This window comes from Neovison vison, chromosome 11, assembly GCF_020171115.1.
Source record: "Neovison vison isolate M4711 chromosome 11, ASM_NN_V1, whole genome shotgun sequence".
Taxonomy (NCBI): domain Eukaryota; kingdom Metazoa; phylum Chordata; class Mammalia; order Carnivora; family Mustelidae; genus Neogale; species Neogale vison.
In genome coordinates this window covers 174,102,170-174,129,012 of record NC_058101.1, presented here as the reverse complement: position 1 = coordinate 174,129,012, position 26,843 = coordinate 174,102,170, and the positions used below count along the sequence as shown (strand labels likewise).

The following is a 26,843-nucleotide window of genomic DNA, read 5'->3' as shown; positions in this document are numbered from 1 at the left end:
CCCAGTAGTGCAATTGCAGGGTCATAGGTTAGCTCTATTTTTAATTTCTTAAGGAATCCCCACACTGTTTTCCAAAGTGGCTGCACCAACTTGGATTCCCACCAACAGTGTAAGAGGGTTCCCCTTTCTCCACATTCTCTCCAACACTTGTCCTTTGTAATTTTTTTTTAAAGATTTATTTATTTGTCAGAGAGAGAGAGAGAGGGAGAGAGAGCGAGCCCAGGCAGACAGAATGGCAGGCAGAGGCAGAGGGAGAAGCAGGCTCCCTGCCGAGCAAGGAGCCCGATGTGGGACTCGATCCCAGGACGCTGGGATCATGACCCAAGCCGAAGGCAGCCACTTAACCAACTGAGCCACCCAGGCATCCCGTCCTTTGTAATTTTAATAGAATTACTTCCTTGGCCTTATCAAGTTGTTCTTGCAATATTCCACATTACTCAATTTTCAGATTTACAACTTTCAATAAAGATTCCTTTGAGGCTGTCAATTTAGGAGTTCTAGTCAATTTTAGTTAATTTCCTTAAATAGGAGCTAGACAAAATTTTTCAAAAACGGTGAAATTATTCTATATTGCTAGAGGTCCTTGTGTTTAGTAAATCCTCTATCGCTGCCTCTTACTCAATATATAACTGTTCTCATTTTCCCTGGAAAACTATGATCAAATTCAATCATTTTGACATAACTTACTACAGCCGCTTTTCTAACTTTCCTTTAAAAACAAAATTACACCAATCAACTCTATGAAAAACAACACATCAATTAAACAATTAGAACTTGTACGTGGGGCAGAGCCTTAGTCCCAGCAAAGAGATTTTATGTATGAATGCTTTTCTTTACTTTGTTCATAAGAAACTTTAAACTTAGGATACCAATTTAAGGTTTTATATGAAGTTTCCAAAAATTCTGGGGCTCAAAAAGCTAAGGCCAACTTAAATAACTTGAGAAATGATCTGAATGGTGTGTGTCTCCCAACATCAACCAGATGTCAGTTTCTTGATACGTGGTCACAGAAATGCCGCTGTCCCAGCCCTGCAGGGCCAGGCGTTAAGTACCAGTGACTAGTCGATGTCAGTTCAGCCCCTTGTATCTGTTTGCTCATCTTTGTACATGTATAAAATAAAAATAGTTGGTTAAAAATAAACATGTCATCTCAGAGAATGTTTATTTTTTTTTGAATGTCGCTTAAATGTGGCTATCAGAGAGACGTCTGTGTAGTAGAGTTAAATGCAAGAACATTTTTTCTTGATGACAAGAATATAGTCTCACACTTGAAGTTTATTCACAGAAATCACCAGAAAACAATTTGCAGAGACTATCTCTGCCTAGTGTTTTGAAAGGTCTCGAAAAATCAAAGCCCATAATACCACAAGGGTTTTCCTTATTTTGGGTGGAAATTACACCTGCCACCTTTTTGAGGCCTTATGTAATTGGCACACCAATATTCAGGCTCCTCATTAATATAGCAAGGAATCTCATTAAGTCCAATTTGTAGCTGTCACTTTGGAAAGAAAATCCATGGGTCTTTGCTGCATTAGGTAACCACACCAACTTATATAACAAACCCTTCTTGCCCTTTAGCAGAAATCTATTAACAAATGAGTTGAATTTTGTTGTGGGGCTTGTCAGCTTTCAATAGGATGATTAGACATTTGCCAACATAAGAAATGTTACTCTATGTGGTCTTCTGAGTTCATTGACAGAAACACGTCACTTGAATTTTGTTTTCTTGAAAATCACATCAAGAACATGAAATTTGCTTCCCCACCACCTGTCATAATAACCTTGCTTCCTCTGTTCTGCCAAGCAGTTTGCCTTTCTATTTTCATCCTCGTTGACCTGTATATTGCACATTAAGAGGAAAGACAAAAGCCACTGTCCCCTACCCCAGCTGTAACAGGGAGAACCTGGAAAAGCAAGGATCATTTACCTGACAGACTATGGCGCTCAGGGAATACACATTGTCACCATGCTACAGAGGAAGCTGGGCACCACCTGCAATTCCCAGAGAGCCATAACAGGGATAGATGTCCTGGAACCCTGGTTACTGAGTGTGGGACAAGATTCTAACACCAGGGCAGAGGCCAAGGCTCTCAGCATACATGAATAAGTGTGTTATCATTTTCTTCCCACATCTACCTTCTGATATAGAGGGAAAAGGTCAGAAAGTAGACAATAAAGAAATGAGCCAGCTCCTCTACTGAGATCATTCATGAATTGCCTATAAACAGAATTTCATTATTCAAATTATATTTTAAGTGTAATTTAAATACAGAGGAGGTGTTAACACTTTAAAAAGTGTATCATACATTCTTTGGGTCACATGTCCTTCGTAGAAGAATCAGAATTGGGGGCGCCTGGCTGGCTCAGTTGGTTAAGTGTCTGCCTTCAGCTCAGGTCATGATCTTAATGGAGTCCTGAGATTGAGCCCCAGCTGAGCAGGGAGACTTCCCCTCTGCCTCTGCCTCTCCCCCTGCCTCTGCCTCTCCCCTGGCTTATGCCCTCTCTCTCTGATATAAATAAAATCTTAAAAAAAAAAAAAGAAAAATCAGAATTGCTTTATGTTGAATTCACTTAAAGCACGTAGTGTGCAGTAGTAGCAAAGACAAGAAGCTTGTTTTGGGGACAGTCCATTAATGACTGCAATAGTACAAGTGACAGCTGTTGGGTCCAAATCATGGTTACTTAAGTAAGCAGAGGACATCAAGGGAAACGAGTCATTTTTTTTCTGGAGACGACCTGACTACATGGCCTAAAACCTGAATGGCGTGAGAAGGCGAACAAATGTCTGCTATCGGTACTATTCACAGACACTTGGTAAAATCCTAAATCAAGAAAGTGTGGCCGCTAAACCTTGTACCTGCCTTACCTCCCCACCCCCAGCTGTCAGTTCTAAATTAGATTAGAAAATCTAATTTTCTGGAGTCTACCTTGTATCCAAATTTCTAAATGAAGAGAGGCCAAGTACCACAACTCGGAAAACATCGAAAAAGATCATTAACGTTCAGGACCTCGATTTCTGGCACAAACCTCCCTCGATGACATGATCAGGTAAGCTGAGAGGAGAAAACAGCTTTGTTCCAATCCTAGGAGCTACTTTTTTAGTGCAACTGCATTTCCGTTCTTTGGTTGAGTGAATTACAGTCCCTTTAGGCTTTCAAATGGATTTCCCTCAAAAATCCAAAGTGAGGTCATGATACCATTTGCACTGGAAGAGGAAAAACTATCTACATTGTCAGCATTTAAACACACATATGAGTGAAAACTGGCATTTCAAAGTAAAGGCCATGAACTGACACTTGCTGTATAATGAGAAATGTGAAAAAGGCTAATATTTATAAAGAACCGGCGAGATATTTGGGAGAAGAATTCCACATGCAAGACAGACATCCAAAATGGCTCAACATAATTTATTTTTTTTATGTTAAAATGTACAGAGTTCTTTTGAAAGTACTTGCTAGAAAGGGGAAAAAAAAGTGATATTACATACAAGGAGAGGAAGGGAGACCAACTGGCCCAGGAGCGCATGACATGGAGAAATACAAAGGCATCTAGGCACCCCTTCCCCGTAGCTTACAAGTCACCATGAACAAAGTACAAAGAGGTTACAAAACAGGAAAAGCAAATATAAACAGACAGGAATAGACTTAGCTTCATTTGTACATGCGGCTTTTAGAGGCATCTGGAGCTCTATTCACACACTCTAGAGATCTCTTTAAAGAGAATTTTTATCTTTCTTAAAATAGTTTTTAATATTCTACAACAAAGATAAAAAATTTTAAAGATGGAATGAAATGAAAAAGCTCTTATTTTAAAAGGCATCAAAGTCACTAACAGTGAGTTTTTAAATTTCTTTTTTAGAAGATTACCCAAGTTATCTTGCTAAAAATACATTTTTTTTAAACAGAAGTGAAAAAATGACAGGTACCAATATTATTGTGTTGGATAATTTCTTTTATAATATAGAAAAGAACATTTTCTCTACAATAGTTCTACAGTCACAAAAAGGCTTGTGGAAAAGGGAGCTGCCCGATTGAATTTTTTTTTTTTTTTTAAAAGAAACAAATGAAACCAAACACAACCGCAAACCAACAGAAACTGAATTCACGGCCCTCATTTCAACAGCTTCTCCTTCTGCCTTGGCCCACCCTCCACCCAAGATACCTCCCTCCCGACCCCCCCATCCCCACCCCAACCAGGAAGCAATGACACAGCTGAAGATGTAGGGAGAGGGCAGCACAGTGCACTTTCTACATAGATGATTGGGAACTGGAATAGTATATACAGAGAAACTGGGTCCTACACAGCCTTGCACATGCTCAGAATTGATAGCGGTAAGATGTGGAATTCTGCCGTTTTCTACCTAACACATTTAATTGAGAAAGTCAATTAAAGTGTATTAAAAAAAACAACAAACCTGTGCATTTGAAAAAATTTAATGCCTAATTAGTACTTCAAAAATTTATCTATATAAAATGTACAAATAAAGGAGAGAATTTAATGCTTACAGGTATTTCTTTAAGCAGTACTTCCCCCTTTTGGATATTTGACTGCACATACCAAGTGGTATAATAGTTTCCATCTTCTAATGATGGAACATATATATAGATATATATATATTTTTTACCTATCCCTGGAGCAAGTAACAGGAAGAGAATGGGCGAACTGGCTGCACGAGAGAAAAGATAATGGGAGTTGGGAGCAACATAGGAACCTGCTAAACCCTGCTGTCCAGATTTGCCCTAGTATGCTGGTGGTTGGTTTATCCCTCTTCTCTTTTAACCACTCACAGGAGAGGGGCTGGTGCACTCTGATTCACAGGGAATGAACTCAGGATCTCAAGACAAATGAAAACTGGAGGTATGTATCATTAAAGTAGCTATAAAACTCACACCATGATCTCCCTTATGTCATCTCTTCCAACATAAAATAAACAGTGTCAAATGTTTGTCAGGTATTTTTCAAATCACTGAAATGTACAGTCATCCATCAACACTTTATGTAAGAATGTAAGAGGCTAATCACTGGGGACTGCTGTTTGAGTTTAGTCCGAGTAGAAGGCTCAAGAATCAAGACCCTTAGCATCTCAAAGTACATACTGAAAACAAGAGGCTGCGCGGAGTACGTGCATTATGGCTGATTCACCAGGTGGTAAAAAACAAGAGGCAAAATTCCTCTTTTTGATTGTTAATTGACCATCTCTATTCCTCCAAAGCTGGATTAGGATTGCAAACAGCTTTCCTCTGAGATTCTGCTGTTAATTGAGACTTACAGTATTTTTGTGTCTCTGAGTGCTGAGTGGGAATAGTAAACAAACAAACAAACAAAAAACCCAAACAAACAAAAACAACAGAAAAAAAGAAAAAATTATATTACACTTGATTTATGAAAAACAAACATTTCAATGAAGTCCATCTATAAAGAAACATTCTTGGGGAAAGGTTTTAAGAGGTGTGTGTGTGTGTGTGTGTGTGTGTGTGTAGGGAGTGGAGGGGATTTTAAAAGGAGAAGCACTTTCCTGCCTCGCTTTATTAATAATAATAATAATAATAATATTAACAATAATAATAAGTTTAAGGAGCTTGGGTTGTTCTCCATGTCCCCGTCCGAGTCTCCCATTAAGTGCCTCCTGCTGGAATGAAGTAGGAAATGAAAGGTTGGGTTAGGAGGAAAGGGTCTGGTTAACCCCCCGAGATGTATATATAACATTTAAAAGTGACAACATTGGGAGCTGCAAACAGTGAGGGGAAACATACATCTTAAAATAAAATAAAGATAATTCACTTTTACACAAATTCTGTCCATGTGGTGTGTAAAGAAAGTAAGGCTCTTTTTAATTATGAAAAGATTTTTGTGCATGTTTCCCCTATCCCCAAATCCATTTTTAGATGAGTTCTATTGTAAAATGTTCAAGATTGTGAAGAAAACCAAAACCCAGAACAAAATGAACCCAAAAAAAGAGAAGACCAGGTTTTCTAAAAAATAAAATAAACCAAAGAAAAATTCCTCTAAATCTACAGCAATATTTTAACTGGAAAAAGGTCCATTTTTCTCTGGTTTGTCAGTATAAAAGGTTCCTTTATTTATATATATTTAAGTTTTTAATTGCAAGTTCATCTTGCTCATCTTCTCATGTAAGGTCCATTGAGTGACTGCTTGGGCACACCAGCAGCATTCATGTAGCTGTGATGGGAGGGGCCAGTGTACATCATGTTTCCATGAGGGTTTGGCTGCATAGGCTGCTGGGTATAGGCCTGGCTCCCCATCATCCCCATCTGCATCTGCATAGGATACTGTGCTGTCTGGTTCATGTAGGCAGGGTTACTATGGTAACTGCTGTTCATCATGGGCTGTGTCATTCGATAGCTGTTCATGGCATTCAAGGTGTTCATATTCATGGAATTGACATTATAGGTGGGGGTTGGCATCAAATTAACCCCCATGTTCATGCCACGCTGAACAGCCAACGCACGCGGGCCGGCCTGCATGGCAACCGCAGGTGGGCTGCGGCCGTACAGCTGCTGCTGATGCGCAGCCGCAGAGGGCAGCGGCGCCGATTTGGAGCGGATGGAAATGTGCCCCTTAACCGGCATTTGCCCTTGCAACCTCTGTGTGTGAGGAATGCCAATGTTGGTGGCCGACATGTTGCACTGTAGCAGAGGTGATGTGAGGTTCATGGTGGTGGAGGCCAAGTTCGGGGGCGGCGTCATGGTGGCTTGTGCTTGAGGGGTCCCAGCTAATGGATGAGACGGAGCCAGCTGCGCCAGCCCTGTGTTAGACAAGGAAACACTGGTTGCATAGGAAGTCACAGCAGGAGAATGGCTATAAGGCATGGCATGAGGGTCCATAATGGTGTTAGTCAGCTGCTGCAACTTGGCTAAACTGAAGGTGGCTGACGGTTGAGAGTAGCTGCCAGCCCCGAAGTCCCCCGGAATCCGCTCATAAATGCTTATGTTCCCCGTGCTTCCTGATTCCGGAATCTCCATGATCATGGGCGCGGGAGTGAAGCTGTTGTTCATGCTGCACTGGGACAGGGGGGGCTGCTGCTGCGGCGGTGGCGGGGGCTGTGGCTGCGGGGGCTGCGGCGGCGGCGGGGCGGGCGGTGGCGGCTGCTGGGGCTGCTGGGGCGGCGGCGGCTGCGGGGCCGGCTGCGGCGGGGGTGCGGGCTGTGGCGGCTGCGGCGGCTGCTGCGGTGGCGGGGGCGGCGGCTGTTGCTGCTGCTGCTGCTGGGGCGGCGGGGGCGGCGGCTGCTGCTGGTTGCTGGGAGGCCTCTCCACCACACAGCTCTGAGGTGACTTGATGTTGCAGTTGGCCGCGGCGGGCTGCACGCTGTTCTGCTGCATCATGCTGCAGCTGTTGCCCATGCTGGCCATTTGCTGAGTGACAACACAGCTGTTCTGGGTGAGGCTGCCGGAGGATGCCAAGCCGCCGTAGGAGCAGCTGCTCTGCGAAGAGTTATTCCCACAGATGCTGCCACCCATGGTCGAATCGTAACTGCTAGGGTTCTCATAGTTTTCCGTGGTGCTCTCGATGCTGCCCAGGTCACTGAAGCCACTGTCCACCACCTGCTGAGAGTGGTCTGATACGGAAGGCACATCCATCATGGGGCTGGTCTCCATGTTCTGCATAGAGGGTGCGGACAGGGATCCTTGTTCTGGGCTGATCTGGGTGTAACCACTTTCGAGCGCAGGCACGTTGGGACTACTGACCGAGCGGACTGACTGGCTGGGATGGGACTGAACAGAAGAGATTGGACTATTATGTTCCGAAGCATGGCAGTCTTCAACCATGGACATCTGAGGGTCTTCGTCAGCCTGAGTGTAACTCTGCAGGGTCTGACAGGCTGCCAGAGTTTCTTCACAGTCCTGGTAGGCTCCCTCGTGCTCGTTACTCTCCTCTTGAGTCAAAGACTGCACTGCTTGCACGGTTTCCAGGTCCAGTTCACTATGAGGAATCTCTTCTTCCTCTTTCAGCTCAATTAATTCTTCCTTAGAGTTTGAATCTTCTTCATGATCATCCTCAGACCCTGGCATATGCTCTGATACCATGGATGTTTCATGGGAAGTCTGTTCCTCTTCCGAATCTGGGTCTGCTTCATCTTTATCCTTTATATTCTCCCTACTTCTCTGCATATTAGTATCTAAAAAAGACTCCTGACCACCAGGCTCCTCCTTGACATCTTCTCTAGCGGGCTGCTCCTCTAGCTCTTTTTTCTTGGTAGCTTCCAGATGGCCATCATCTTCATCGTCCGCATCATGGTCTTCATTCTGGTTTGTCTCTACAGCCACTTCGTCCTCTTCCTCTTGCTCCTGTTCTTCCAGTTCTTGCTGCTCCTCTTCGGATTGCCTCTGCTCTTCTAAAACACGGGGCTTCTCTTCCTCCTCTTCAATCTCGGGTTCTTTCGTTTCAGTCTCAGGACTGTTGCTATCCACTGGAGAAGCTGCTCTAACTTCACTGCTGGTTGTATCTTCTTCTTCTCCCTCTTCAACCTCTTCTGCTTCCACGTGCATCTCCTCCTCTTCCTTCCTTTCTTCAGTTAAAGGCAAGTCTTCTTTTGGTTTGACAGTTTCTTCATTCTCTTGAAGTTTGGGTTTACGTCCCGGTTTAGGAATGGGAACAATGGGCTCAACAATGCATTCTTGAGTAGAAACGGGTATGATTTCCCGATTCAACTTAAATCCTGGTTTGCGACCAGGTCTCTTCTTCCAGTGGATTGGTTTGCGGCTTTTGCCTTTGGGCCATCCCTTTTTCTTTTTCATAGGTGTGGATGTATCTGGCTCAAGTTGAGAATCTTTCACATCACGTTTTCTCAAGAGTGATACTGGCTTTAGGATAGGAGTATCTATACAGGAGGGATTAAAAATAAAACAAAATGTCACATTAAAAAAAGTTACAAGATTTTGTATTTGTACCACTGCCTTTTTCTGAGACCACATGAGCAACAGAAACTGTTTTATTAATCATCACAAACTTGATTACCTTCACTTTCAAGTTAAGAATCTAAAGGGGAAACCTAATAATGACCTCTACTGAAGTCAAGCAGTGAGCTGGCAGAACAAGGAGAGAACCCAAGTCAACACTCTTTGCCTCCCACTACTTAAAACCAGTTCAGGTTCATCATCCCCAACTGCACAGCTTTAGGAAGTTAGTCTACATGTCAGTGTTCTCCTCTAGAAAACGGAGACAAGCTGTGTAAAGAGGCAAATGCTTGGCAGTGATTACAACTACAGTGTAAGTCAAAAATCAGCTCCTTTCTTTTTTATTTTTTCCTGTTTGCAATTTATATTCTCTCTCTGGTTTCCTTATTACTTCAGGTAATATCACGAGTTAATTACCCCAGACCATGACTGAACAATTCTACATGAATAACTGCTCAGTCGATATTGTGTTGGTACGGGAACAGCCGCAAGGCATTTAGTACTAGACAAATACTGACCTGAAGAAAGAGTGAAAGCACCAATGACAATGATTTATTAGAGGTAAATTTGACATTAGCATTATTTTCTCCCCATTACTTTCTTCTATTTTTAAAGATTGTAGTAAACTACGCATAGCAGAAAATGTGCCACTTCAACCAAGTTTAGGTGTCCGGTGTGGTATGGCATTAAGTACATTCACATTTCCCATTAATTTTTAAAGGGAAGAACACCAAGGCAAGAAACAGGATTTCGAGGAGCAAGCTAAAAAGGCACGGTTGGCAATAACGTGAAAATAAAGAAAGGAAACGGCCCCAACAGCCTTTTGGTGGAAGGGTGTGTACCAAGTCAACAAGAATTTAAACAGGGGATATTATTTCAGTCTACAATGATCCAAGAGAGAATTTTACTGAAGGGCCAAATTTACACCATAAATCTTTGGTTTCCCATTATATACCTCAAGGTGTAACGCAATAAAACTGCAGAAAATCACTCAGAGCAAAGCACTCAGTCATCTTATCACTATATTACAAGTATTTCTTAAATAAAAATGTGAGAGTGGAGGAAATGCAATTTTCAACTGGATATGAAATTGAGCAAATTTAAAGAATAAAAAGCTCAATTAATTAACAAATAAACACTATAATTCCACCAAGAGTGGACGACCAGATTACTTAAAATTCACCCAGCAAAGTAAAAAAAAGCACTGTCTGACCCCCCTTACCCCCACCCCAGTTAAGGCAAACACCACAGATGCAGGCCACATGAGGCACTGGCAGAAACTTTAGGGTAGGATCTAAATGACTAGTCTGTGACCCAGCACATATACCGGTCACCAGTTTCTTTATTTCTATATGACAAGGTTATTTAAAAGTAAATCACCAGATTCTACACTATGCCACAAAATTTAACCTATGCTGAGGCACCGTTACCATTTTTATCAGAAATTTACTACTTGCAGAGAAAGGCACATTAGAGGTATGATTCAGAAGGATTCCTGATCAGATGTGAATCAAGTCCAGTTTATACGAAACTGATCTTATTTAAGAACCATCTTCCTAGGGGCACCTGGGTGGCTCACTGAGTTAAAGCCTCTGCCTTCGGCTCAGGTCATGATCCCAGGGTCCTGGGATGGAGCCCCGCATCGGGCCTCTCTGCTCAGCAGAGAACCTGCTTCCCCGCTACCTCTGCCTGACTCTCTGCCTATTTGTGATCTCTGTTTGTCAAATAAATAAATACAATCTTAAAAAAAAAAAAAATCTTCCTAGCATGTATCCACTTAGCAATATTTATTAAATGCCTATTTTAAGCAGTCAGCATATAACAATTAGACAAACATCTAAGTACACGGAGTATACTTTCTAGTAAAGAGTTATTATTTCAATGTTTTCCTGATGCTAAGTCCAATACATCCATCTACTAAAGATTCAGATAATGGGTGAGAAAGGATTAGGCCAAAAAGAATAATTTCCTAAGAGCAAGATACTTTCTGCAGAGGCAAAAATTGGTCCTATGTTGAGGGGGAAACTAGAAAAAAACTTTAAAAGGACAGAGGGCTCAAAGAAAAAATGGGGATAAATATACTTGACACAAATTCTGAAAGGTTACCAAGTCGGCCATCCTTTACTTGCTTAGTGGGGAGAGTCGTTTTTTCAGCCTTTTGGTGGAAGGGTGTGTAGCTATCACTTACAGTCTGTTTCTTTAAAAACAATAAAACTACCCTAAGCAACAGTTCTGTAAAACATACCATCAGCATCATCTGACTCTTCATCATCATCTTCATCTTTAGATTTCCTCTTTGAAGAGGACCGACACCTGAGCACATCTTGTGAGGAGAGATGACGGAAGTATCCCCTGGAGAAGAGTTCACTTTCATCCTCTTCCTCTTCCTCTTCATCAATCTCAAATGTAGGTTCTAATCTCGGCATTGGCCTCTCGGAGTCAGAGTCTTCAAAAGGCTCATCTAACACCTCCGTGGTCTCAGAAATAGTTTCTGTGACCACACTGCTGTTGTGGTGTTTGCGCTTTCGGACTCTCCTCCTTCGGTGAAGAATTGGTTTCTATTTAAAAGAGGAAGAACATTAATGTATTTTATTTACAGTAAAGAATGCTATCATATCTATTAACATAATGAATAGTTTTTTAATCTAACAAAATAAGCATATATAAAATGGGTATACTGTTTGCAAGAGACATTTTGAGTATTATTTCAAAATGCTACAGTAAGATCCTACACAGTTATCACAGAAAGATGCTGGATAATTGAATACAACTTTATAAAAGTCATGCCCAAAGAGCAGATATTATCATTCCCATATTAATAGTTCAGTTACATTTAAATGCCTTTTTCAATACTGAAATAACACAGAAGCCAGTCCTTTAACATCTCTTTACCTCAAGACAAAAAACAAAACAAAAACAAAAACAAAACAAAAAAAACACACACTTTGTCTCACAGCTCATAATAGATACAATAAAATGATAAAGATGATGCACCAGAAATTATCTAATCCGATCCCTCATTCTATAGAGGCGAGAAAGGTTACAGGGCTTGCTTAAGGTCACATATCCAGTCAGTATAGAAATGGTTGTAAAATACAGTCTCTGACTCCCAGTCAAGAGAATCTTTTTAAGAACTTCAATTATTTTGTGCATGATCTCTCTGCCTGTTACAATATTCTCATGTTTACACAAGGAAATAGCGTAACTTTTATCTTATAAATAGGCAATACAAGCCTGAAACGGCAAAGGTACGTTCTTCCTGATCACGTAATGAATGCCAGAGTTAGCCTGTTTTGAGTTTTTCTCCAATTCAAATTTAAATTTACTAGTCCTTTTAGTTGAGAGTACAATTTTCAAACCAGGTTAAGCATGTCTGACTATGCTTTTTGGAAAAATGGCTGACTCTAGGACTGGGACGTGAAATATACAAGATGAACGGAGAATATCCTGCAGTACTAGAAAGTTAAGGAAATGCTCAAAACAAAACAAAAAACCCTTATAATGATGATAATATGCCATTAAGTTAAAGGGACATGGGAGTGAAACTTAAAGACCCCTAATGGCCAATGCTGGAACAATCTGAGCAACAAATTAAATCAAGTGGTACTGCTGGGTATAACTCAAAGTATAAAGTAAATATCTGAGTTTATGCTGGTATAAATAAGTGCTTGAATAAGTAAAGGGATGGGTGGGAATGGCAATGACTAACTACCTTCCAAAGAGCACAGTACAGGAAAGGGGAAAAAAGGAGTGACTGATTTACAGTGGAGAAACCTGACAAACACAACCTCAAACCTGTTGATCAAGGCTGATATCAATAGTGAAAAGCCATACTGACAATAATACTATCATGTTTGGTGTATACACACATATATACATTCAGACATCCTTTATATGATGTGGTAAGAATGACACCGTATCTCTGTGGTCTTCTTCCAAAAACACATTATGCTATTTTAGTATTATGAGGGACATTCTAAAATACCTAGCCAGTACTCATCAAACTGTAAAGGTCATCAAAAACAAGGAGTCTGAGAAACTATCATGACCAAGAGGGGCCAGAGGCATGAATAGTATGTGTAATGTGTGTGCTAGATGAGGTCTTGGAACAGAATATTCTGTTCCAAGGACATACAGGAAAACTGAGTAGATCTAAATGAAGTATGGACTCAAGTTAAAAAAATACTAGTTCACTATTCGTGGCAAAATACTAAACCAACGTAAGAGGTTAACAACAGGGGAAACTGCCTGTAAGGAATACAGGAACTCTCTGTACTTTCTCTGCAATAACTGCATAAATCTAACTGTTCTAAAATTAAAAACTTATTTTTTTTATATATAGCCATGCTTCCCCCCTCCCCCATAAGGTTCTGCTAAGGAAAGGAACAGTTTCACTGCTTTGGATGGAAGCTGTCACCCTGCTACTCTGAGGTGGCTCATCCCGGGGGCTGGGCTCTGGCTGGCTTGTGGCAATGCTTAAAGTTCACTCCACAGCCTGGGACAGTTCCGGCAGACAGCGTGCCAGAACTCATGATCACCACCACAACACATTTATAAACTGGCTATCATTCAAAGTCTTACAAGATGACAAGATAAAGTTGAGAAAATATTTTTTAAACCAAGTTAAGCTGAACGACTGAAAGAAAAAAGAGAGAGATGGAGAGGGGACAAGAGAACACAGGGGGAAAAAGTCCCACCCCACCTAAGACAACAGCCTCTCTGAGTACCCTGACCTAGGGCACCGCTGTCCATCACGCTGTCAGATACTTTTCTCCTTTTCTAACATAGGCATTTCTAATTTATACGTACTTTTAAAATACTTGACAAATCCCTGAAAGTCATGATTACCACACCAAAGCAGCAAGCTGAAAAACAGTTTGTCAGCCCTTAAGTAAGTTTATGACGTCTACGTTCATTCCCATGAACCACAGGAGCCATATCCATGTTTCAAATGTTCACTGAGAAGGTCATAAGCTACAATATACCGAGACATAAAGTCTAAAAAATTAACACACTAACAATTTCTATATTCACTTTTTCAGAACTCCATTATAGACAGATGTCATAATAAGCTGCCACTGGGGAAAGAACAGACGAGTCAAAAGAAATGAGTCAAAAGAAACAATTCAAAAGAAAAGCCTTACTTTTCTCTTCAATGTGGGCTTTGTAAGAATTGGTGGAGAGCTGGACCGAGGACTTTCTGGCTCTTCTTCCTCCTCACTACTTTCACTGAAGCCTCTGAGGAGAGCCCTGTCACCATCACTATAGCGACGGGGCAGTCTATCATTGCCTTCTGGTAATCTACACTTCAGTGCCTCGGGGCTCTTCTTCAGCTGTCCTCGCCACAGCTCAACCCCCTCACTTAGTCTTCGTTTGGGAATGTCTGGCTTCCCATCCTGGCTTGGCTGCTCCTGAGAGGCTGCCAACTGCTCCTCACTTTCAGTATATTGTTCTTGGGAGGTTTCTGATTTTTCCTCACATTCTCCATATTGTTCCTGAGGAGTTGTCTCTTCCAAGAGCAGTTTAGAATCTTTATCACTAAAACGTTCCTGGGTTTTTCTGTTCTTCCTCCCCCAGCGGCCTCTCCGGGATGGCTGATTATTTGCAGGAAGACTATCACGGGGAAGGACTTGTTTGTTCAGACGTGCGGAACTGGCTGGTGCTGTGACTTCTGGTTTCTTTTCACTTTCTACTGAAGAATAAGAATCTTGTTCTTTGTTCTCCCGAGATGCAGACTTTCCCACCTGATTTCAGAAAATAAAACCATGCTGATTAATTTTGCAGTCTTATCTGATTATACCTCCTATCTGACCTCTTAAATACAGAGAAAGGAAACAGAACTTTAAAAAAGAAAGTATTATTTGATAGCTATCATGAATATTTCTCATGTGTTAGGCACTGTTTTAAATGCTTCATAAGATTCATTTAATCCTTACAACAATACTATGAAGTGTTATTATTATATCCTCATTTTATAAATAAGGTAAGTGAGGCACACAAAATACAAGTAACTTGCCCTAGGACATGCAATGGCAAATGTGGAAGCTGGGATCTAAACCCAGGCAGTCTGATCCAAGAGCTAGTGCTCTTAGCCACTATGCAACCCACCTTCAAAAGACAAAGTGAACAGCATTGTTCTTACAAAGGCTAAGTGATATAATTTATCAAATTTCTCAGCAATAAAATTTCTAAACAGAGAGGAGATGGGTTCTGGAGCATGGGCAAGAGAAAGGGAGTGTTTGAAAACAATGAAAGAAAATGTCTGTAATTATTATAAAGATTTATTTTTATTCTGAATATTTAATTTCATTTTTAAAATTAAATTACATTAAACGGGCGTGAAACTGTGTTTATCAAAGGAGGACATAGATTTTTAAAGGATGAAAGCACAGCTTAAAAAAAGAACAGAGAAAGATATGCATCACATAAAGAAAAATACTGAACACTATACAATGTTTTACAGTCCCTCATTAACTCTTTAATGTTTGAAAGACATTTGTGTACCCACTGAATTATTTAGTGCTCTACTAGAAAACATACACGTTTACATTACTTCCTTAATGTTTTATTTTAAGGAAAAGGGATCTTCATTTTATTTTTAACAATGGTCAGAATTAAATTAGATCCAGATTCCTCAATTACTGCCACACAGCTTAAAATTTAGCCGTTTATCAGCACTCTGGTATGGAATTCTTAGTTCTAAATAACACACTGTAACAAATTTGAAGGTCTCCAAATGATCTAAGACTTAAAAATATACAAATAAGTAAACAAAACCCGGTCTTCCTGAAATCTTTATCACTGAAATCAACTGAAATTCTAATGTGATGGACTGTGTTGGTCTAAGTTATTATAACACATTATCACAAATACTCATGAAAGCCAAAAATAGAGCCTTCTGTCATCAAAAATAGAGACTACTCATGCCCTTACACTCGTCTCTAGTTCTCTTTCCTGGCACTGCGGCTCTTCGTTTTCTCCTTCCTCAGCCTCCTCTTCTTCCTCCTCAGAGACAACAGAATTGGAGACAATGACAGGAGTCCAGCGCAAACATTCTGGATCTACATCTACAGGTCGCAAATTCAGCTGAAGCTTTGCCATGTGATCCTGGATAAGTTTTTCCCGGCGAATTATCACAAATCTGGAACCAGAGCAAAGTTTATAGCAATCAACGACACACAAGGAGTATCTAACCATGAATATGGAGCTATAACCCCCAGAAAACCTTGGAAATGATGACAAATGCTTCAAAAACAACCCACCTGGGAGCATGAAATATAGAAATATGCCACCATAGGAGATGGCTAGGAAATATGAAGTTGGCCAGCTACTTCATGCTCAATGAAAACAATGTATTAAGTGATGTTAACATTCACTGTCACACTTCCCACCTCTGCAATTGCTGCTACTCTCCTGTATCCTGTCTCCTAACCTCCATCTTTCCAGCCCAGTGCCTCCTTCCTTTCTCTGTTATCTTTTTCTGACCCCCTCTAGATAAGGGTCAGCTGACATTCCTTTAACCTGTATTTTGTACCACTTTATACAGAAATCAATCATGGGTATATTTTACTAGACATTATTTCTAAAGCCATTATTTCTTATATTGTGAAGGAGCTCCCAGCATTAGAAAAGAAAAGCCTCTACAGCTTAGGTCTAAAAGTTAGAAGGAAGATGAGAAAAAAGTTTTTTAAAAAATGTGATCAATGGTATCAAATATAGAAACAAAAATGGTGTCTCAGGATCACCAAATGTACCACTCATATTTGTTTATGCCCTTTCACTGATAATCTGGCTGCCTAATCCAAACATCTCCACCTAATTATCTTTTGAAAATATACAAAGGGATGTGATACTCACTGGTCACTACGAAAGTCTAGCATTCGTAGGTGGTGGAGTGTGGAAGTAATGTCTTGAGGACAAATTCCAGTCAACTTGCTTAACTTCTTAATGCTGATTTGTTTGTCATTTTGGTGATAAAGGCACTCCAATATTACACTTTTCCAATAAGCCATGTAGGAAAGACGACCTAGATCGGATAATGGTTTCTCTGGAGACCCTGCTTGGCCTTCACGCTTTGATAACAAATAACCTAAAGAAACCCCCGAATCACAAATATGTCAGAGAGCCTAAAATAGGCTAATTCACTAAAATAACAGTTCCCTCTTCCACAACCAATCTAAGTAGTATAGAACAAAACTGAAAAATCATTGCAATACACATTTGCACAAGATTATGTAATTTGTATATACTGAACATTAGTATTACTTTGTCCATATGCACTATAAATCACATTGTTAAAATATTCAAATCGTTAAAAAAATCAGAGAATTTCATATTAATATGATGCATTACGATCAAGGTAATAATGCTTTTTATTTTATGTGGGGAAAACCTCCCTTGCATGTTTTATTAGGACCACCAGATGGCAACAGCTATACCTGAATTGTTGAACAATACAAAAGAATGCCTTCGTTTTTTAGGTAATCCTATCTGTTAAGACTGTGGTTCTTCTGTGAGTGAATCAGATGGCAATTTCTCACTTCAGACAAAGCACTCCTCACACTGACCTTTCACCCTAACTCTTAGTGAGCAAGGATGTCAGCGTGAGGGTGTCCCTGAGAGTGTATGGTGGTAGCTGTCCTCTTGTCTAGAGCAGGCCTCTCAAGGACAGAAAGAGAAAGGTATAAATTCTAAGAGCAGCAACAATGGAGATGGCAGAAGAAATGCAGTTTTTTGTCATTAAAGAAAACTACTAAAAGCTACTAAATACTAAATAGTTTTGTGGGAAAATAAAGATTACATTAGGAAAAGCAAATAAAAACAAATACTGTAATCGTAGATTGCTGGTTGTGTATCACAAAAGTATAACTAATTAGCATAATAAAATATTTTCCCCTAACTTTGCTACTTACTGGCAAAAATGGCATAACACATCCAAACATGAGTCCTTTTTCAAAACAATATATTGATATTAAAGGAAAGAATCTGAGTTGCACTCTCTACTACTAACCTAAGAAGGCCAAGAACATACAAAATTAATCAATGGCACATATTTCCAATAAAATATGGTCAGGAGTATAAGTCTAAGGCCAACTAGAATAAGCTGAACTGGTCCATCTGAGAATTAACTTCTTAACACTAGTGATATAATCATCTAGTATTTAGAAGAACTGCCTGTATCAAAATATTCCCTCAAAAATCACTATAATTAATATAAAATCTATTATAAACATATACTTACTTTCTAAGCAACAATATCAACACGTAAAACAAAATTCAAATTCTACAATGACTTTTTAGAGCTGTTTAGCTTTCACGTCTGATTAAATTATTTCCTATGCCATTTATTTTTAAGATTTATTAAGGTGTACTGCGTGTTTCAACCACTAGGTAGAGCCCATAACTAAAAAGTTACTAAAAATTTTCTCAGATTATTAGGTAACAAAAATAAGGCAAGTGCTGTACTTCTTCACTGTACTAGCTTAAGTAGTTATACAATGTATTGAGTATTGCTGTGAGTTAGAATTCATAAAAGTAAGTTCCACCTGTAAATTAAGAGTTGAAAATTCAAAGTATTTGCATAGATCACACAAAGCCGGTATTTGATGTAAGCTATTTTAAAATACTTCATGTCCAATCAAAAGAAAAAAATTCATGACTTTAGGTTTCCAAATTCCCATACTGCAGCATGATGAAAGATACTAGGAACCAATAAACATCTACAAATCTCTAAAAATATATATATACAGAAGGTCCACAAGAAGAGATAATGAAAAATTATATTATTATAATCCTTACTGAAATCGATGAGAAACCTGCCATAGCCCTTACGCTGGTATTGGGGAAGAATCATTATACAGGAAACGTTGTACTTCTGTTGGCAGTGCTTTTCCTGGTAAAGAAGATTTTAGAACAACATGCGAGTAAGACTGAATAATAATGTTAATTATTAAGAAACAAAGACTAACAATCAAAACCAAAGCCCTGGTCCTTTGAGAATAGCATGCACATCAAGGAAAAAAAAAAATACCCCACTGGGAGGAGACAGGACAATGTTAAGTCATTGCCATTACCCACAAAGCAACCTTCCCAGGAGAGTAAGAATAAAATAAAATTATGCCAACTAACACCATCTGTAACTCAGAAACAGTATGCCATTGCCTAAAATGAGCAGAGGAATCTGAGTCCCAATCAATCTGCAAAGCTAAAATGATGAGTCAGTGTGGCACTCTAAAAATGGGAAAATTCATCTACCACTTCAAAGATTCTCTTACTCCCTGCTCTGGTGCTACATAGGGTAGTCCCATCTTCTCATCATTTGTACCTAACTTCACAAAAAACAATCTCAAAATGTCGGGTGCAGACACTTTTAAAACTCAGGTAATATATATAAAAGTATACTTAACTAGTGTACTTAAAGCTGGTATTTCCATGTAACTATTTCATACACATAAGATTTTTTTCATAGGCTAGCTTAAATAAAAGTACATCTTTATGTTGTTTGATTACAAAAAAACACCTTTTGTTCTCCCCAAGAGAATGGAAGATTACAGGAAGGAGAGAAAATATCCTTGAATAAAAATGGCATCTTATTCTTATTTCTATTCTTCAAATTTAAACTAGGAAGAGAAGATTTAAACTGAGAAGGAGCTCACAGAGGTAATGACTGTGTTTATTTCACAAGTTCACGGTAAGTTATTAACATGGGAATAGAAGTCATTTAAAAACTTTTTCTCTTGAGTATAAATGGCAGCCCATGTTCCTAGGAGAGTACAGTATGTTGAATGTTACTAAGCACCTTCAAGCACTTGATAAGTTTCTGAATGTTCCTTCTATTTTCCTTTCCAAAAAGTTAGGTGGTACCCAGAAGGTGCTGCATTATGTAGTGTCTCCAGTGAGAACTGACAAAGATTGTTTCAGATTTCCATGTGAATTCAAACAAATTTTAAGCTGATATACTTACTTTAGAAAAGTAGCCAACAAGGTGGCAGCCCTTGACATCATTCTGTGTTAGTACATAAAAAAGAAATGGCTCCACGTCATAATAGAGTGTTTTGTGGTCAAGAAACAACTTTGCCAAGAGACACAGGTTCTGACAATAAATGGTACTCACATTCCCATCAACCTAGAGGAAAATAATAGAACAAAATCATCAGGAAAGTGGCTCTTTAGTTCTAGAATAATAATACACATCACTTACAAATATCTGTGAGTATCCATAGTCCAGTCTAAGAGAATCGGTGCCCAGAACCTGGAAACTATCCTTTCAACAGCAGAATTAGGGTACCTGCTGTTTTAAGGCAACTAAACATATAAAAATACTATACTTGAACAAAGTACGATTAGCTAGATAGGGAAATGATGACACTTTAAAAAAAAAATAGCACTTTTGGGGGGCAGCTGGGTGGCTCAGTGGGTTGAGCCTCTGTCTTTGGTCATTATCTCAGGGTCCTGGGATTGAGCCCGGCCATCTGGCTCGCTGCTCAGTAGGGAGCCTGCTTCCCGCCCCACCTCCGCCTGCCTCTCTGTCTACTTGTGATCTCTCTCTGTGTCAAATTAATAAATAAAATCTTTTTAAAAATAGCACTTTTTGCTTTTATAACAAGATTGGCTGCCGTAATCCCTCAGATGGCAAGCTGATCTGACTCATTTTTTAAAGTAATTCAACAAAAGATCTAAAAGCAACCTTTTCTAAAATACATTTGTTGGGGCACCTGGGTGGCTCAGTGGGTTAAAGCCTCTGCCTTCGGCTCAGGTCATGATCCCGAGGCCTGGGATCAAGCCCTGCATTGGGCTCTCTGCTCAGCAGGGAGCCTGCTTCCCCCTCTTTCTCTGCCTCCCTCTCTGCCTACTTGTGATCTCTGTCAAATAAATAAATAAAATCTTTTAAAAAATAAAATACATTTGTTAAGTAAAACAAGGTGTAACTATAGTCCTATCTATGCCAGCAGCCAGAAGCACTGCAGTCTGACCATCATGATCAGATTTACCCCCAAACAAAGCTGTTTCAGGAATATTAACTATTGCCAGAAGCGCCAAGCAGGTTCCCTAGGTAGGAGCCTGGCAAATGAGGTATTTCTTGGAACTGGGTTGGCAAGATCAGGAGCACTACGGTGTTATTTCTCCTGACACACACCTATGTTGCTGGGAATGGCCAGAGCTTGTTCTTTTATGCGAAGGCTAATGAGTGCCCACATTAAACCCTAAGACACTGACATTTCAGGACAGAAACCTACTCAAGAATTTCAGTAACTTAGTATTACTTCTTTTAAAATACACACCAATATGTGCTTAAGGTAAGCAGTTTGCTCTTGGGTATTCTGAAACAGTACTGTACACCACCCCCACCCTTCTCCCCGCAAGGTGAAGAGCTTCACTATTGCTCACCTAAAACGAAGGTGTAGAGAAAATCAAGAAAGTTAGAGACTGAGCAGATCCCAACAATCTGAAATCCTATCATCACAGTCATTAACAGAACTGAATACATGGCAGGTACTGAATTAACACCTGGCAATGACACCACAGAACTGAGGATCAAGAAGCTAGAAACCCATGACTAACAACACAGAATCACAGACACAGCCCAAGTCATATCCTCATGATGAAGCGAAGAAAAAAAAAAATTTTTTTTTTTTTGTATCTTTACAAAATAAGGTTTATTATGGCTATTGAATATACCTCTACAAAATATTCCTTTAAGTAGAAGAGAAATTTTTTTCATTTAAATACTATTTCATAGATTCTAAGACACAATTTTATCACATCCAAACATAAACAATCAGTTGGCATTTTATACCAAATGGAATCCTGAAATGCAGAATAATTTATTCTGAGATCAAGCTTGTATGACCTTGGTACCATCTGGATTGGCCCAATTCTGCTTCTCATCATAATAGCTGAATTACTGGACTCAATCATGAGTACAACAGTAAAATAACATTTCAAAAAACCCCAAGTACAATTAGACACAGAATAGGTGGCACTATATTTGAAATGACAGGAAGACAACTATAAAACATCTACTTTACCTCAAAGACAGAAATATTATTTTTTCTGTAAATCTCATTGGCAGGAGGATGGAACCAACCACATTTCTTCATGTGCTGCTGGAGAATAGTTCTACTTTTCATATATTTTAGACAGAATTCACAAAGATACAATTTAGGCAGCCTGTAAATAATAATTAAACAAAAAAAGACAGGGCTTTTTATAAGTTTGTAAACTTTGACAACTATCCTTTTTGACTCTCATTACTACTCAAGTAAAAAGGTGGAGAATGTATTGTTATCCCCATTAATCAAATGAAAGAGAGAAAACAAACTATAAAAATAAAACTAATTTGGTTAATGGCACCCAACTAATTGTTAGGAAGGCAAGGGTGAGAAGTAAAGATACCCAATTCGGAGATCTTCCTATTAGACTAATACTTCCCTAATACTTTACCTAATACTTTACACTTCCCTAATACTAATACTTTTTTAAGTTACCCACTTGGCAGACAATAAAAATCTCATATTTCTCCCTCCTTGATAATCTCTACTAAGTAGAAAATAAAGCCTGCCTTCAGAACACCCCAATAAGTGAAGAAGATTTTGTCAAGGTATATATTCTGTCTTCCTTTATTTGATCATTCCTCCTCCTTTTTTTTTTGGAACAACATGGATCTGGACTGTGTGATCCACTCATACATGGATTTTTCTTGGTAAATACAGTACAGAAGTATAATTGTATTTTCTCCTCTTTATGAGTTTCTTAACATTTTCTTCTCTCTAAGCTTACTTTATTGAAAGAATATAGTTTAAGTACATGTAACACAAAAATTATGTGTCACTTGTCTGTTTATGCTATTGGTAAGGCTTCTGGTTAATAGCAGACTATTAAGTTTTGGGGGAGTCAAAAGCTATACATGGATTTCTAACCGCATGGGGAGGAGATGCCCCTAACCACAGCACAGTTCAAGGGTCAACTATACTACTGTGTCAGACCTTGTGCTAGGTGCACTAGATATAGAGTGCTGAGTAAAATGGATATAAAGTAGGTATTATAAAAGCAGACTTTATACATCTTTTTAAGTATAAAACTGTAATAATACATCTTTTCAAGTTAGGACATACTATACTACCTCCTTCCTTCTACCCCTGAAATTCTGGCTTTCCGTCTGGTTAAATACCCCATTAAATCCTGCAACTTAAAAGTCTATCATTCAACAAATGAAATACAAGTTAAAATTGTTCTTTCAGATTTTTCGTTATGAATTTATATTATGCAATAGTCATGCTATTTTAGCAGTTATTTAACAGGACTTCTTTAGCTCCCTTTTATGAGGAGCTAAGACAATAAAGTGATTGGATCAGTTCATAAAGTAATGGAAATAATGTAACCTAAATTGAAGGCTACTGGCTTTTATAACTATTTTAGTCTAATCCAGAAGACCATGTGGCTCTTCTATTACAAACATACACCTCACTTATCCTCAGCACAGAGAATTCTCTGCATCCTGAACTGTGTCCAGAACTGGTCATGCCTTGATAATCCAAGAACTGATACTATCATTAAAAACTGCAGATATAAAAATACTAGATATGACGACAAAACCTATAACCCAAACACATTACTGCATTTTCTCTCAAATAAGTTAATAAACCTCATTAATTTAGTTGCTATCAGTCTGGATAGTTAGGCTTTAAAAAGATCACACTAGAATTAAAGAAAAACACACAAAAACGTCTAACTGAAGTGTGAAGACCACACTATTTTTTCAAGTACTACTTTAGAAGCCACTTTTGAAACATAATTATATTTTATCTGAAAACATTCAACATTCAACTGAGGACTTTACCAAGGTATACTCATGGAACACTAGTCCTGTACGTATTAAGTGTTTCACGCTCAAATAAAGGTGGAAAAAGGCATTAATGTGACTTTTTTCCTTCTCCCCTGGGGATTTATACTGTGTATTCATTCTTCCGATACAACCTCATAGCTTACTTTTAAAGCTGTCACTCAGAGCACACTAAGAGCTTCCAGGGAACTGCTGAGGTATAATATTTCTAAGCCTGTACAGTATCTAATACTGGTTTCCAAGATCTCTCATATTAGACAAACCAATACAACCTGAAGTTATGTCATTAGTACAAAAGTCATTCCAAAATAAAGTACTGAGTAAAACAATTAACAACTGACACTGCAAATTGAAGTCAAGAAACAGGAGCCAAGACCACTGAAGAGAAAGGTTTCCTAGGTGACTTTGCTTATTTCCTTTGCATGCTGCCTCAAATTCCACTGCTCAGAGAACAGCAGTCTATCTATGGACTAGACAGCTTTTTCCTTCTTTACTACCAGAACTGAAAAATCACAGAACGAAATGGCCCCAATTATAAACTTCATCATCTAACGTGGGCACTAGATAAACTAACCGAGTCTCAGAGCTGACCCACAACTGCCAGACTATTTTAGTGAATATGTGGATTTTGAGTAATTTCTTCTTCTGAAAAGGATAGGAGGAGGTTCTCCCTAGGTAATTAATGGTAGCCTCCTTCTTCTAATTACCTTATCTTTATTTACCTGTGCTATACTCTCAATGAGGAGTTTTAACTTGTTGCAACATAAGATAAAAAAGAATCTGGGAATACAGTTTAGTCTTGAGAGTTAAATATTACAACTCAATATTTCCTACAATGTGAATCTGAAAAACATAAACAAAATCCTGGGATAAAAGGAAGGGAGGGAGGAGTGACAGACACTAAACTTTCTGGATTGTGCTAAAGATAAATGCCAATGTTAAAAGCATCCAATTTAACTTTTAGGTCTTGGTACAAAGACATGAAAATAAAGTATGACTTATTTTGTAAGGTCTATGAAAGAAGATCTAAATTTATAAAGCTCTCACAGTAAGCAAGTTGTTCAAGAAAACATAAGAAGGAATGAAATCTATAAAAAAAATTACTGCCAAACCTTATCTGGTAAACTTTAAGTTCATGCTATTTCCTTGGAATAGCAAGGTATATGATATTTTCTTGACTAAAAAAAACTTCAGCAAATCGTAGTATCTCAAAAATAATAAAGTAAAAGCAAGCATCATAAACTACTTGATTCCAATTCAGTTCTTGCTGAAAACATTTTAATATAAAGCCTCTTACTTTATTATAACCAAGCCCACTGGGATGACACTGTTAGTCTAAAGGGAATTACCTGATAAAACTCCTAGAAAAACAAAATGTTTTAATAACAGTACTTATGGCCGAAGTTCTTTCATTGAAAAAATACATCATACAGAAAGAACATCAGATCACACGCAATGAAGTATAGTTATAAAGAGTATGAATATTCTTAGCCCTAAAGAATACTGCTGGGTGTTGCTTTTTGTCATTGTCTTCCTGATAGAGCACACAGGCCTCACTGCATCATGGGGTGTCGCTTCCATAACCTGAAACTGATTCTAGAGTCAGCCACTCTGCTGATACCCTTATATGTGAAGTCAGGACTGGGCCACAACTATATGCACTTTAGAAGCATTGCCTCTCTTACTTCTGGGTTGATGCAAATATTCTTCCCAGGAACTCCCATGGTATGATCTTGGCTTCTGAACATTGCCCAAGACAGTTGCAATTTGTGTAGTCTTTATAATAGGTCTACTTGTAGTAAAATTTTCATACAACAACAAAATTCTATGAAGTTTTACTTAAATCAAAGATTATGGTAAAAGCCATGTGAGATCAATGTGGATACAGATGCCATATGGAGTAGTGCAAGCTTGGTGGTTAAAGGTTATGGCTATGTGGTAAGAGGAAAGTGAGATAAAATCCTGGTCCTGCCACTTATGAACTGTATGGTCTTGAATATGTTTGCTGAGTACTGATCTGGAAAATGAAGGCTGTAATATCTACCTTTAACTGAATTATTCCAGAGATTTTTAGTCTAGTACCAAGCTCAATGATAGTAACTAAAGCTACTAATAATTTATGATTAATACTAAAATAGTTTATTCTCCTTTCATTCATTTTATTTCATCATTTAATGGTCACCCAAAGTCCTTAAGGATCCTGGTCTAAGTAACTGGGGCTGTACGTAATCTAGGCGTCAAGTCAGGAACAGGATCAAAAGGGAGAGGAAACTTCCCAAGCTCCTCAATTACATGGAACTCATCCTTTAGGATTTCAGTATGATCTCCTTGCAAAAAGGTTATTATGAAGTTCTAAACACAGTTCAGGAGTAGGATATCCCATGATCAAGGTTACTCTTGCCTTCAGCCTATTTATGTCATGTTTTAGAAGGTTCTCTATGAACCTGTCTGCCATATATGAGCATCACATGGCTCTGTTGGAGAAATTTAGGGTTAAAACTCTGGTTTATACTATTCCAAATCGTACTGTTCCAAATGAAGCAGAATTAATGGCTTCATTGTTGTTTCATTTTGCTTTGTTTTTTAAGTCAGAGATGCAAGATTAGTTAATATACGATGCACACACAAATATCTAGATATCATGGGAAATAATGCACAATCCTACTTCCCAAAAGATTTTCCTTTGGGGATCTTTTCTTTTTATTCACTGCAAATTGTTCTGTTCTTGCATGATTATGAATTTTTCAAAAAGTGTTCAAAAATTTTAGTATTAAGAAAATAACTTAGAAGTCATTTAGTGCAGGATAATAAACAGTCATTAACAACGTAAGGCCACAGGTTTTCTTGGTCCTATAATTCTCTGAATATCCAGAACTCTTGAGAAATTGCCTTAAGTACCTGAGTTCTGTTAAGTAGTAGAGGAATTTCCTGCCCTCTTTTAACATATATAAATATATAATCACATATCATGTAATCTTCTTTTAACAAACTCATGTTAATTTTTGTTATTCCATGATATAAACAGAGTGCTGCCTTACAGATCTAACACAGTGTTCAGGGCTAACTAAACCTACAATAATTGGCTC

At 38.7% G+C, this 26,843-nt stretch overlaps 1 protein-coding gene across 3 annotated transcripts in view; it reads right to left on the bottom strand.

Annotated features, from left to right (window-relative positions):
- Window positions 1–3,386: 3,386 nt before the first annotated feature.
- The window catches only part of KAT6A (lysine acetyltransferase 6A), a 112,357-nt gene continuing 88,900 nt past the window's right edge, over window positions 3,387–26,843 (bottom strand). For 2 of the 3 annotated variants that reach the window (XM_044225310.1, XM_044225309.1), the window contains exons 10-17: window positions 21,944–22,085; window positions 19,879–20,040; window positions 18,714–18,807; window positions 16,773–17,004; window positions 15,849–16,056; window positions 14,060–14,659; window positions 11,161–11,473; window positions 3,387–8,839 (exon numbers count right to left, since the gene is read on the bottom strand). In XM_044225310.1, coding sequence (XP_044081245.1) covers window positions 6,120–8,839; window positions 11,161–11,473; window positions 14,060–14,659; window positions 15,849–16,056; window positions 16,773–17,004; window positions 18,714–18,807; window positions 19,879–20,040; window positions 21,944–22,085 — 4,471 coding nt within the window. In that variant the 3' untranslated portion in view covers window positions 3,387–6,119. Of the gene's footprint in view, window positions 8,840–11,160; window positions 11,474–14,059; window positions 14,660–15,836; window positions 16,057–16,772; window positions 17,005–18,713; window positions 18,808–19,878; window positions 20,041–21,943; window positions 22,086–26,843 lie in introns of those variants that run through there. The other variant, XM_044225312.1, reaches the window with a different exon arrangement.